Source organism: Myotis lucifugus, unplaced genomic scaffold (assembly GCF_000147115.1).
Source record: "Myotis lucifugus unplaced genomic scaffold, Myoluc2.0 scaffold_29, whole genome shotgun sequence".
In the NCBI taxonomy this organism is placed as follows: domain Eukaryota; kingdom Metazoa; phylum Chordata; class Mammalia; order Chiroptera; family Vespertilionidae; genus Myotis; species Myotis lucifugus.
This window is the reverse complement of record NW_005871077.1, coordinates 3311450-3324667: the sequence shown is the minus strand read 5'-3', so window position 1 is coordinate 3324667 and position 13218 is coordinate 3311450. Positions and strand designations below refer to the sequence as shown.

Here is a 13218-nt window from a genome sequence, read left to right as displayed (position 1 = left end):
ATTCAAAGTGATGAATAGCAAGACCTACAACCAAGATTACTTTATTCAGCAAAGCTTATCATTCAGAATTGAAGGTCAGATAAAGAGCTTCACAGATAAGAAAAAGCTAAAGGAGTTCATCACCACCAAACCAGTATTATATGAAATGCTGAAAGGTATCCTTTAAGAAGAGGAAGAAGAAGAAAAAAGTAAAGATACAAATTATGAACAACAAACATGCATCTATCAACAAGTGAATCTAAGAATCAAGTGAATAAATAATCTGATGTACAGAATGAACTGGTGATTATAATAGAATCAGGGACATAGAAAGGGAATGGACTGATTATTCTTGGGGGGAAAAGGGGTGTGGGAGATGCGGGAAGAGACTGGACAAAAATCGTGCACCTATGGATGAGGACAGTGGGTGGGGACTGAGGGCGGAGGGTGGGGCGGGAACTGGGAGGAGGGGAGTTATGGGGGGAAAAAAGAGGAACAAATGTAATAATCTGAACAATAAAGATTTAATTAAAAAAAAGAAATAGAAAATAAAGCAATGAACAAAAACAGGAAAACAAAGAAAAAAGAAGAAAAAAAGAGATAACAAAATAATAAATAAAAATAAAAATAAAAATAAAAATGAAAAAGTAAAGTGTTCCTTTGTCTGGCTTAAGATCTCAGTCTTCTGTACTGTACTGTTTCTCAGGTTCCAGTTGCTGGGACTGAAAGTCTCTCTTTAGTCCAGCCCCTTTGTGCTCTCAGGGACTATTTAGGTTTTGTTTTTTCAATCCTTTGTACCATTCAGGGTGGAATCTGGGTGTGGCTGTATTCGTTGCCTGGATACTGGAGGGAGGGGCTATCTCTTCAGGACAAAATGGCTGCCCAGGTCCCAGGCTCAGGCATGACTCAGCACCAAACTCGCTACCACTTCTCCTGGACCCCCCTTTTCCCCCAGATTCCACAAGTCTGCAACTTCTCCCACATTCCAGCCACAGGTAAGTGTCTGTATCTGAAAGGTTCTATGAACTAGGCTCAATGAAGAAAGGCACAAGCCACAGAGGCCGGAGAGGCTGCACCTCTGCACACTCCTCTCCTGCTGGCACTCTTCAGCCTTTCCTGACTGTGGACCCAGATCTAGAATCCCCTGCCGACCAGCAGTTCTGCGTACCTTCTTTCCACAGTCAGACACTGTGCCTGTCCCAAGGGATGTGGCTCAAGCTGGTGCTGTGTGGATTCCCTCTGATCCTCAGGGCTCAGAGGTCTGGCAGATTATCCTTCCCAGAGCCTTGACTTTACCTTTCTCCAGGGACCCCTGCCCTTCCTGGCTGCAAACCATCTCCCAGTTGAGTCTCCTTTGCCAGTTCGGGCTGGATGTTATTCATTTCAGCTGCTCACCCTATCTGCTCCGGGACAAGGCTTGGGACACATCCGTCTATACCACCGCCATTTTGTCTCTCCTACTTAACTATTCAGGTTATCCATTTCTTTAGTGAGCTTTGATATCTTGGGTCTTTCAAGAAATGTGTTGTTTTCATCAAAGTTGTCAAATTCATTGGCATACAATTCATAGTGTTTTCTTTTTATTCTTTTACTCTCTAGGATCTGTAAGAATGTCTCCACTCTCATTCATGAAGTTGGTAATTTGTGTTCTCTTTTCTTTGATCTATTTGGGTAGAGGTTTATCAATTTTATTAATCTTTTCAAAGAATCAGGTTCTGACTTCATTGTCTTACTCCACTGTTTTTCTGTTTTCTATGCCATAAATTTCTCTTTTATTATTGCCTATTTCCTGCTTGGTTTTATTATTCTTTTTCTAGTTTATTAAGGTGGAAGCTAGATGACTGAGTCTTCTATTTGTTTCTAATATAAGCATTTGTTATAAAATTTCTTATATGCACTGCTTTTGCTGCACACAAGTTCTGATATGTTACATTTTCATTTAGTACATATTTTATAATTGTTATCTTAATTTTTACCCATGGTTCACTTAGAAATATGCTGCCAATATCCAGTAATTTGGGGGAGGGTTCCAGATATATTTCTGCTAGTATAATTCTTTTGTATTTCAAGACACTTTGTTTGCATTTTTTTTTGAATTTGAGAGTTGGTTAATGGTCCATAATATGGTTTCTTTTTATGAACAACATGTGTTGTTGGGAAAAAATGTTTTTGAATGGAATGCATAGAGCAGAGGAAATGCCACTCTTTTTTTTTTTGGTTTCAGAGACAAAGTCCATATTGTGATTGTCCTGATATACACTCCCATTGACCTTAAAAGAAGAAATGTGTTCTAAGTTTACATTTTCATGTTTTCAAGGCAAATCTTAAGTTTGCACATAGATTTAAAAAATCTCATGCCCCCTCTTTTCTTTTTCACCACGTTATGAAATGTATATTGGTCTTGCTGACATTTTCTACTCATATTCTTTAAGGCCATATTAGAGATTAGAGTTTATACGTAGATAGTGTAAGGTATTCTTACATGAGATGTGATATAGGTTAGTTAAGAGCATGAATCTTAGAGTCAGATAGGCCTGTGTTAAAATCCTTATTCTGATACTTAAATTGTATGTGTTCATGGGCACATGGTCTTCAAATTCTGTAAGGCTTTTGTGAAAATTAATTTTGATAATAGCAGTGAAGCACCTCTGCATGGCACAAGTAAATAACATATGGCATTGTTTGTACGCATTTTGAGGGAATACTGGGAAGTGTTCACACATTTTACTTTTCAAAAACTTTTCTGATAATGCCTAGATTCCTATATTAGCCATTTATCCACATGTACTAAGCACTGCCTTCTCTGAGCTTCTTAGTAGTGATTACAGTATGAATGCCTCCTAAGAAGGAGTATTTATTCTTATTTCCTAGCCCTGTACAATGTATTTATTTATTAGGTAGCTGTCCTTAGTGACAGAAGAAATGAAGCAACCTGACTTTAAAGAGCACTTAGTAGTGTGAAGCTATAAAAAGGGAACTGGGTCCTAAAATAAAGTCTACTAGGACTGGTCTATCACTTCTGTGGGAGGGAGTCATATCATATATCCACAGGCCCTGAATGCCTGTGTCATGTAACATGAAGTAAAACACCAGAAATACACCTAGAAATAAACTCTCAAATCAGAACGGTCTGACAATAAAAAAGTGTAATTTAGTTTTTGTCTCTTTTGTCAAGTGTAATAGGACCTGAGTAAGAAAATTATTAAATTTCTGGAATCATTTAACATATATATTCTCGATTAGAAGCAGAATAGTAGTGTAAACACAGCTAAGCTATCTTAACATGCAAATTATATTTTCATTCAATGTTGTACTTACTGGTGCCAAGCACTCTGCAAGGCACAGAAGATCTGAGAGTAAATATGGCAGACATGGCCTCTATTCCTAATGGGGAAGAAATATGAATAACTGCCTAAGAGCTATTATAAAAAAGGTACAAGGAGGTGTGGTAGTACAGAGGAAAGGTATCCTAAACTCAGGCTTCCCTGGAGTGACCTGAAGGATGAGAAGTCATGGGATAAAGAATTCAGGATTTCAGGAAGAGGGAGGAACCTCTGAGGAGGCCTTTAGTTGTCAACTCTGACCTTCCCAGAAAGAGCCCCAAGAACATCCATAATTTAGTAATGAATGTCTAAAACATTTAGTTTGTTACCCACACTCAGCCCAAGATAAACCAAGTGCAGAATGACAGTGTAATACCCCATTTCACAGAGTTTTCCAAAGAAAATCTTGAAAAGGATTAAAAGATGACAGCAGGTCAGGCTTGTTGATGCATTTTATTGTGAGATGGGGGAGTCTGGTAAAAAACTAGAAAATGATCATGGTGTAACAAGGAACTTAAAAATGAAGAGTCAGATTTTGCAACTTACATACATGAATACAGGAACAAATTGGCACAAAATGTTAAACATTGTTCCCAACACTGTTTATATAAGGATATCCTAATTTGGCTTACTAAGGAAATGAGAGTTTTATGGTTAGGCTATCTCTTAATAAAACTGCAGAGCATCATGCTATTAGTCACACAGTGAATTTCAAAATTTAAGAGTTTTATATTAAAAACTGGGTAAAGGTAAAATGACTTGATTGTAGTTGTAAAACTAATACATTCTCATTTAAATTCTTTTCTACAGTCCCAAGGCAAGTATAAATGTTAACATAACACTGTTAAATCAAATCTCAATGCAAGAGAACCAATTGCATCTCTACTTTAAATCTTATCAACTTTCCAAATTTTCATACTAAAATATATTATTGTATTAATACAAACTACAGTATTATACACTACACTGTGTAATAAATAAAGAAATATAAAAATAAGACACATAAATATAAAAGTTTTCTAAAACTAAAAGTACATATGTCAGTAAGAAGGGTATTAATACTGCCAAATTTGAAGACATACAGTACAAAAATGTTGCACAGATCTATAAACTAAAAGAAATAAAATAATACTGATAGGTAAAAATCAGCTAATGTTGTTAATAAACTGGGTCCATAATAACTAACATTTGGAAACAGTTATGAGACAAATAACAATGGCATGTCCATGTCAGAAATGCAAGTACATGGATTAAGCAGATTAGAAAATTTCCCTTTCATTTCTGTAGAGAAATTCTGAAAGTCAATTAACGCAAAATGGATACTGAGGAATTAAAAGATGAAATGTCCCAGTGTTTCAGTTTCTCTGACAGTCAGTGGTTAGGTTTTATTTTGGAATTTTGATAAAACGAACAAATCAACAAATGCTAGTTATTGTAGGCCACACATTGAATGAAGGCGGGTTAGAGCCTTAAAAATACTGATAAATGGCACTTACAGCACACAGGTCTTGCTTAAGGCCAAAGGAGGTACAAAGCTTCATATCATATCCTTCATATTTTTTACCACATACTCAAACACAATTACAAACACTGATTGTGAAGACTCTGCTGTCCTTACCAGTATTAACACTGTTAGTCCCTGCAATCAGAACCCAATGACAATCTTTTGAACTCTATTTTAAACCACATGAGTAAGAAACTTCTGTCCTTCTACTGGCTGCTTTCTTAAGGCTAACAATACATTTTAAATGAGAATACACTCTACTCTGACATCTAAATATTAGAAAGTACTACCTTTGAGATTGAATTTATAAAAGGTAGTTAGCACAATTTGGAACTGCATTATACTTCTCTATGAAGGGGATTTTGTAGTGCAGAAGTTCTCACATTAAAAAAAAACACATAATAAAATACTGAAGTGGATTCAGCATATGTTTACCAATAAAAAATTATAAAATTTCTCCCAATTGTACAGCTTAAGAATAAACCAACATAAGAGTGATAATTAATACTGATAAAATGAAACAGTGCTAGATGTTTAATCAGTTTTCTTTAACCTGTTACATCTTTGCTTTCTGAGTCATTAAAGTTTTCTAATCTGCTTCACGTTTCAAACTTGTCCCTAACTTTGAAAAATGCACGAAAAATTACTAGGTCTGAGGTTCAGGCACACCTGGATTTTTTTGTGTTTTTTTTTCTTTCTTTTTTTTGTATTTTTTTAAATTTTTACTTTACACAGTAGTGAACAGAAATCACAGTATTCAGGTTACTGTGTTTCCATGAAAAGCATGTATAATATAGAACAAACTTCATTACCAATTAGAATTTATTTTCCTTCTAGAAAAACTATTAGGCTTCATTTGTTTTTTCTTCAGACACTTGCTCACTATCCTCACTTACTTTTTGTTCTAAGCTGCACACTTGATTTACAGCTCCATCATCCTTCACGGCACCTTCAGTTTTTGTTTCTTCTCCCTCATTCTCTGCCTCTTCCTCCTCCTCTTCCATCTCTACTTCCTCCTCCTCCTCCTCCTCTACCTCTTCCTCCTCCTCTTCATCCACTTGTGGTTTTTCACATTCTTTTTCTTCCTGCAGTTCTTCCATCTCTTTATCTTCTTCCTCCTCTTCCTCTTTTTCACTGTCTTCATCCTCTTCCCTTGTCAAACTCTCTCTCTCATCTGAGTCGACCTGTGAGGGAGATGCCCTTGCACCAACATGCTCACTCGTTAAGACCTCAGGTCCTGCTTCTTCCTGCTCAGTGCTATCACGTTCCTCTGCTTCTCTTTTGCAATAGGAGTAGCGATGATTCATGTGTTGAGAATAAGACCCAGAGTGTGAGAAACGCTTTCCACATTTGTCACATTGATAGGGCTTTTCTCCAGAATGTAATCGCATGTGTTCAATCAAATGATGTTTGTGTTTAAATGCCTTTTTACAGATTCCACACTCGTGGGGTCTTTTACCTGTAAAACATATGACAGCTATGAAACAGAATGGTGGTTTTAAGCAAATAAAATCCTTACAAAGTATTTCAGGGCACTTCAGATTGTGAAAAGGGTTAAAGGGTCATTTTTAAAAAACTGTTAGGTTCATCAACATACCTGTGTGTTCATATTTATGTCTCAATAATGAGCTACTCTTCTGGAATATCTTATCACACAAATCACAAGCATACATTCCATTTTCTGTCTTCCGCATTTTCTTTTTGGGTGGTGTAGAATCAGAGTCATTCTGATCCTCTACATTTGATACTCCTTCTGAGCTAGTGTCTTGCCTTTCATCCTAAAGAAAAAAAAGGAATAAGAAAATTTAATTTAAATTTAAAAGATACAAGAGACATAAAAGTATAGGTTAAAGAACTACTTTGATTTATACTTTCAACAACTTGATCAAAGCAAGCACACTGCTTATCACTGCAAATGGGTTCCATCAGTGGGGTTAGATGAGAGGTGGGGGCTGATGTAGATGAAAGTGAAGTTGGGGGCAATATAGTCACAACTGTAAAAAAAACATATGGTTAGGTCAACTGGCACTGAAAGGAAAGGACACCAAAAAGAAAAAATGTAAAATGTGTGGTAATAAAATTTACTTAGTTCCCTGTGAATCATTACTTCATGAGAAATTTGCAGAAAATTTTAACTTTAAGTTTGTTAAATAATCACTAATATCTAACTGCATCCTTTACTTTCATCTTTTTATCCTGGGTTTCACTAAGAAAAAATTAAGATTATATTTTTAAAGGTGCTCTTCAAACTGTATCTTTTAGAGCTTCAAAGTCCTGTGAACTAACCTCTGTGGTCTCCTTGAAAAGAGAGTTTTACTCTATCATTTTCTAAGGACCAAGAGGAAAAACAATGCAGGGATATTTTTAAATAAGAATACTTATTAGTCAAAATGAATCTTTAGAATTTCAGTGTAATAAAAACATTTCAGGGAGGTCTAAAGGAGGAACCAAGATGGCAGCAAAGGTAAACACCTGAACTTGCTGCTGCGCACAACCACATTAAAACTACAACTAAAAGACAAAACAAATATCATCCAGAACCAAGGGAAGGCTGGATGAGTGGAAATTCTACAACTAGAAGGAAAGAAAAAAGCACATTGAGTCCAGTAAGAGGTGCAGAGGTGTGGAAGTGTGGAGGTACAGAGGCGCATGCGAAAGGGGCTGGCAGCTGGGTACGCTGTTGTCTTTTTCAATCAGGAGGGAGATACAAAGCTCCTGACTGCTCTGAACTCCAGTTCCGGGCAAGAATCTGGGGACACAGACTCATAACAGAGAGAAACTGGACTGTCTGGCATCAGGCCAGAATGTGAGGGTGGCTTTCTCGCAGAGGTGCTTGTAGCAGTCATTGTTCCTGCATGGGGTCGTGGGACACAGAGACCCAGGGACCTATCCGGGGGAGGGCTGATGGGCAATCATTGCTGTTTGCTCTGCCCTGGTGATTCCCTGAGATCCAACCCCACCCAATTTATAGTCCCACACAAGCTGTGTGCAGAGGCTTTTGCATACGAATGGTGTGACCTTTCTCTGCCTAAAAACCTGTCAAACTGCAGCTGGGTCAGAGAACCCCAGAGCTTCCAAAAGAAGGTCTAACGCTCGTCAGCAGCCTGCATTGCTTCACAGCTGCGCCTCATCTGGGCACCTGCAACCCCAAACAAAGAGGTGGAATCTGCAGATCTCTCTGTAGCTCCTGCTGGGTGGCCTCAGGCAGTGGCTGACTTTGCACCTCCTTGGAGATCCAAGAGCCAGTGTACCCAGTGGTCAGAGTGAGACCATCCAGATTACAACTCTTCACATCCATAAGAGACACACTCAGGGGGCAGACTCAGTGAGCACCAAAGCCCCACTGAAGCAAGTCCTTCCCCATAGGGGTGTCTCCAGCACAGAAGTTCTCCCATTGTAGACACAACTGGTCCTCACAGCCAACTGGCCTGGAGGTCAATTCCTCCCAGTGATACCAACAGCAATCAAGGCTTAACTACAACAAGACTGTGCACAAAGCCCACAAAGGGGTGCGCCAAGAGTGTCCACCTCAGGTAATTAGGGAGGCTGAGCCACTGGGCCCTATAGGACACCTAGCACACAAAGCCACTCTATCAACACAGGGAAGCAGCCAAAATGCGGAGACAAAGAAACAGGTCACAAATGAAAGAAATGGAGGAAAGCAAACTACTGGATAAAGAGTTCAAAACCACGGTTATAAGGTTACTCAAGAATCTTCTAGAAACCTCCGAGAAATATAGTAAGACCCTCAAGGATATGAAAAAGGACCAATTAGAAATTAAGCTTACACTGAATGAAATAAAGAATAATATACAGAGATCCAACAGCAGACTAGAGGATCCCAAGAATCAAGTCAAAGATTTGAAATACAAAGAAGCAAAAAACACCCAACTGGAAAGGCAAAAAGAAAAAAAAGAATACAAAAATATGAAGGTAGTGCAAGGAGTCTCTGGGACAACTTCAAGCATACCAACATCCGAATTATAGGGGTGCCAGAAGAAGAGAGAGAGCAAGATATGAAAAACTATTTCAAGAAATAATGACAGAAAACTTCCCCTACCTGGTGAAAGAAATAGACTTACAAGTCCAGGAAGCGCAGAGAACCCCAAACAAGAGGAATCCAAAGAGGACCACAACAAGACACATCATAATTAAAATGCTAAGGGCAAAAGACAGATAGAATCTTAAAAGCAGCAAGAGAAAAACAGTTAGTTACCTACAAGGGAGTACCCATACGACTGTCAGCTGATTTCTCAACAGGAACTATGCAGGCCAGAAGGGAGTGGCAAGAAATATTCAAAGTGATGAATAGCAAAAACCTACAACCATGATTACTCTACCCAGCAAAGCTATCATTTAGAATTGAAGGTCAGATAAAGAGCTTCACAGATAAGAAAAAGCTAAAGGAGTTCATCACCACCAAACCAGTATTATATGAAATGCTAAAGGGTATTCTTTAAGAAGAGGAAGAAGAAAAAAAAAAGGTAAAGATAAAAATTATGAACAACAAAGTGACAACAAATACATGTCTATCAACAAGTGAATTTAAAAATCAAGTGAATAAAAAATCTGATGAACAGAATAAACTGGTGAAAAGAATAGAATCAGGAGCATAGGAAGGGAGTGGACTGACAATTCTTGGGGGGAAGGGGGTGTGGGGGGTGTGGGAAGAGACTGGACAAAAATCGTACACCTATGGATGAGGACAGTGGGGGGGGTAAGGGCAGGGGGTGGAGTGGGAACTGGGTGGAGGGGAACTATGGGGGGAAAAAGAGGAACAACTGTAATAATCTGAATAAAGATTTATTTAAAAATAATAATGAAATAAAAAAAACATTTCAGGCAGTCTCAGGGAGATAATTTTGTATAGGAGGTCCTCGAGTAAGTAGGATAATCCTACAGGGAGCTTGTAGTAGAATTGGTCTCCTAAGATTCTTTTGTGTCTTTTCTAATGTCTTCCATTCTGTTACCTCTAAACCCACAAATTTTCTAAAAGTTTAAATGTTTTCCACAACATTTCTTACAGCTTTGTAAGGTAGGAGAGGAGCAGTCATCTGTCTGGGTCATTTCTGAGCTGCCAGTGAGTGCTAAGTAAGTTGGCTTCACTTTCACTGCTACTTGATATAGTCATAATTAAGTGAAATGTTAGTGGTTCCCCATCTATTATTAAAAGGTGTGCATACTATTCTATACACTAAAAATTTAGATGAATTTACTGGTCATATGAAAAGTTTTTTTGAGTTATCACAAATTACAGAAAACCCAACTGGTAGCAATATTTAAGGGGGGGATATTAAACACATTTGAACATGTTTGAATAAAGGATGAAATCATTTTATTCAATAAAAAAGTGATGGGAAAAAATGGAGAGACATGTTATTGAAAACAAAAGTCTGGACAATGAAATATACCACAATCACACATAATGTTTCTATCCAGAACTATCATGAATTTTGGGAGAAAGTTAAAAAGAAAAAAATGTATATAGTGATTCACAATCATATTTCCTCACATATATTAATTATTATATAACTGAACATTGCTTAATTATAGGTTCATAAAATGATCAGCAAATTTACTAGCTGAGTTCTTAGTATACTTAATTCGGTTTAATTAAAGCCTTTTAAAACAGAGTTCTTAACACAAAAACTGACAGCTAAGTTTGCTTGTTGTGGAATGTCTGTGAATGGGAACATATTTCAATTTAATAATGATCATAATCAAGGCAGAAATTATTATAAAAAGAGAAATCCAATTAGTGAGTATTCCAATTTTTATTCTCTGTCTCTAGCTTCAAACAGTCAAGACTTTAGTTGAGACTTACCAACCATTTTTCACAGCAGACTAACACTTTAAACTTTGACAACTATACCTTGGATTAGGAAACAACTAAAGACATGATGCTACTAAAGTTAAAGCAAAAACTCATCTATTTACTTTTAAAAGTGAGTTTGTAGCAACCTGCATGGCTCTAAAAAATTCATTTTCCAGTTTCATTTTGTTCATTTCCAAAATGTACAATATTTCTAAGCTTAAAATTTCCACTTAAATGTTAGAAAAATATCACATTTTCCAAAATTCTGACTGCTGCTTGTTAAAATAAATTTTTAATATTGATAAATAAATTTTAAAAAAGAAATAAGTCAAACTATCATTTTACTAAACAGATTTGGGATGGGAGCCTTTTTTTTTTTTTTTTTTTACCTGATTTCCATTTGGCTGGATCACTTTCAAGGGTGGTTCCTGGACTGCAGGGCTGACTGTAGTAGAGTATGTGTAAGCCACCTGGGGAATCAGAATAGTCTGCTTATTGGCAGCTAGTGCTCTCAAGCATGGAACACTGTTCTGGTCAGCAATGGCCACGATTGTGGGTAACTGGGCAGTAACTGTAGGTATAGCAATATTTATGGGGTTGGCACTTGGTGGGATTACATTTACAACTGGTACTGAGTCTGTAATACAACTGTCCTTTTGTGGCTCCTTTTTTGCACAAGACAAATTCAAGGGTTCTTCCTGGACAGAATAAACACTGTTGTGGTAAACACTAGTGATAGTTGACCTTTCCAATAATTCTCCCTGTTGCTTTGGTAGTGAAAGATCAAGAGGTTCTACTTGTGGCTCTTCTTGTGCACCTTCTGCTGTGTACAAGTAACCCTGTGCATTTCTGGATGAAGAAAGGTTTAGAGGTGATGGGGAAGATGTAATACTTCTGGAACCATTGATGGTTGATCCCACTGGTAAAACTGGAGAGTTAGTTATCTTCATAGGACTTTGTAGATTTATTGTGCTGTCCTTAGATTCATTTGCATTTGTAGACTGAGGATGATCATTATTCTTTGCAGAGACATTTACTTTGCCTGGTTCAGGAGAAGATGGTTCAGAAGACTGCACTGAAATCTGTCCAGTTTGCATCTTTTCAAACCACTTTTTTACTACATCCAGTGGTAGGTTTACTGAATCAGCAATTTTTGAGAGCTCTTCTGCACTTGGTTGTGCATTCAAAGCATAATATGCTTTTAGAAGAGACAAGAGGTTCTTTAAGGGTGGCTGACTGGGAGACAAATTGCCATCTCCAGAACCTGATGAAGCAGAAGACTCAGGTTTCTCAGCTTCTGGTGTAGGGAGTGGAGGAGACTGAGCAGGCTGCTTTAGGTTATAGTGCTTTAATTCTGGAAGTGCATTAATATCTCCTGGACAATCGTCACACAGAAGGCAAGTGCTATCGTTCACCTCTCCTTCAAAGCTTTTGTCCTTCTCAGATTTAACAGTAAGATCTTCTGGTAACTTTTCACTTTTGCAACTGTTTGTTGGGACTGGAATTTCTTTTTTTAAATTTTGAGGAACAACTTGAAGTTGGCTAGGCTGCTCAAGACTGTAGTTAATGATAATTTTGGTTGTTCCATCTTGATCAACCAAAGGAAGACTGATGGCTGAAATAACAGAATGGCCGCCTTGCTGTATGGATGAAGCACTGATTGTTTCTTGTTCTTTGGATGCAAGATTGGCTTGATTATTCTCCAAAACTTGCCTTATTACATTGCCATCTACTGCCACTTTAAGTACATTCTGAATATCACTTAAATTGATACTTATGGGAGACACCAAACCAACTGTTGGCAGAACAACAGCTTGCACCACACCCTGAGGAGAACTGGTTGCCTGTAATGGGCCACCACCACTAAAAACCCCATTTTGTAAAGGGGTTGAACAATTGATTCCTGAAGCAACCACTATGGGTTTGAATTCATAATCCACAGGTTCAGTTTTAATTTGGTTTACAGAAAGTTGTTCTTGAAGGGGTTTATTCTCTATCTTTTGCCGTATTTGTGGTCGTGTGGGACTGCCTGGTGATGCTGAAAGAGATGGTGAGGAACACTGAGATGCCTTGAGTCCTGTTCTTGGTCGCCCATTCACAGGCATCAAGCTGATACATTTCTTACTGCTTATGTGTGAGCTATAGGAACCAGAATGAGAAAAACGTTTCTTGCAGTTTGGGCATTCATATGGCTTCTCTCCTAAACAATAACAAAAATATGTATATTTATAAATTTTTGTTTCCACATTTTCCATAAAACAAACATAACCATTTAAAAGGGTTTCCATGTATGCTTGTGGTACAATTTTATTTAAAATCATTTTAAGTTCAAAACCCACATAAATGTTATAAACACTAGTAAAACATTAGTCTGAACTACATGTGCTAATCAATAAGAGGATATTCTCTGCATATTTCTGCTAACCTTTAAAACTTCAAAGCAGTCTCAAATACCCCAAAATACACTAACACCCTATCTCTTCCAAGGATTTTTTCTTAGTTCTGTTGCATCAATGTATGTAATTTTCTGTATGTCAAATCTACCTTAACCACGCGTAGGATAAATTATCACAGGCACAGACAACGAAAACGAAAAT

General features: G+C 37.5%; 1 protein-coding gene across 4 annotated transcripts in view; it reads right to left on the bottom strand.

Annotated features, from left to right (window-relative positions):
* Nucleotides 1-3736: 3736 nt before the first annotated feature.
* The window catches only part of ZEB1 (zinc finger E-box binding homeobox 1), a 271362-nt gene continuing 261880 nt past the window's right edge, over nt 3737-13218 (bottom strand). For all 4 annotated transcript variants that reach the window (XM_023752199.1, XM_023752201.1, XM_023752198.1 and 1 more), the window contains 3 exons: nt 11011-12821; nt 6404-6584; nt 3737-6265 (listed from right to left, as the gene is read on the bottom strand). In XM_023752199.1, coding sequence (XP_023607967.1) covers nt 5652-6265; nt 6404-6584; nt 11011-12821 — 2606 coding nt within the window. In that variant the 3' untranslated portion in view covers nt 3737-5651. The remainder of the gene's footprint in view (nt 6266-6403; nt 6585-11010; nt 12822-13218) is intronic.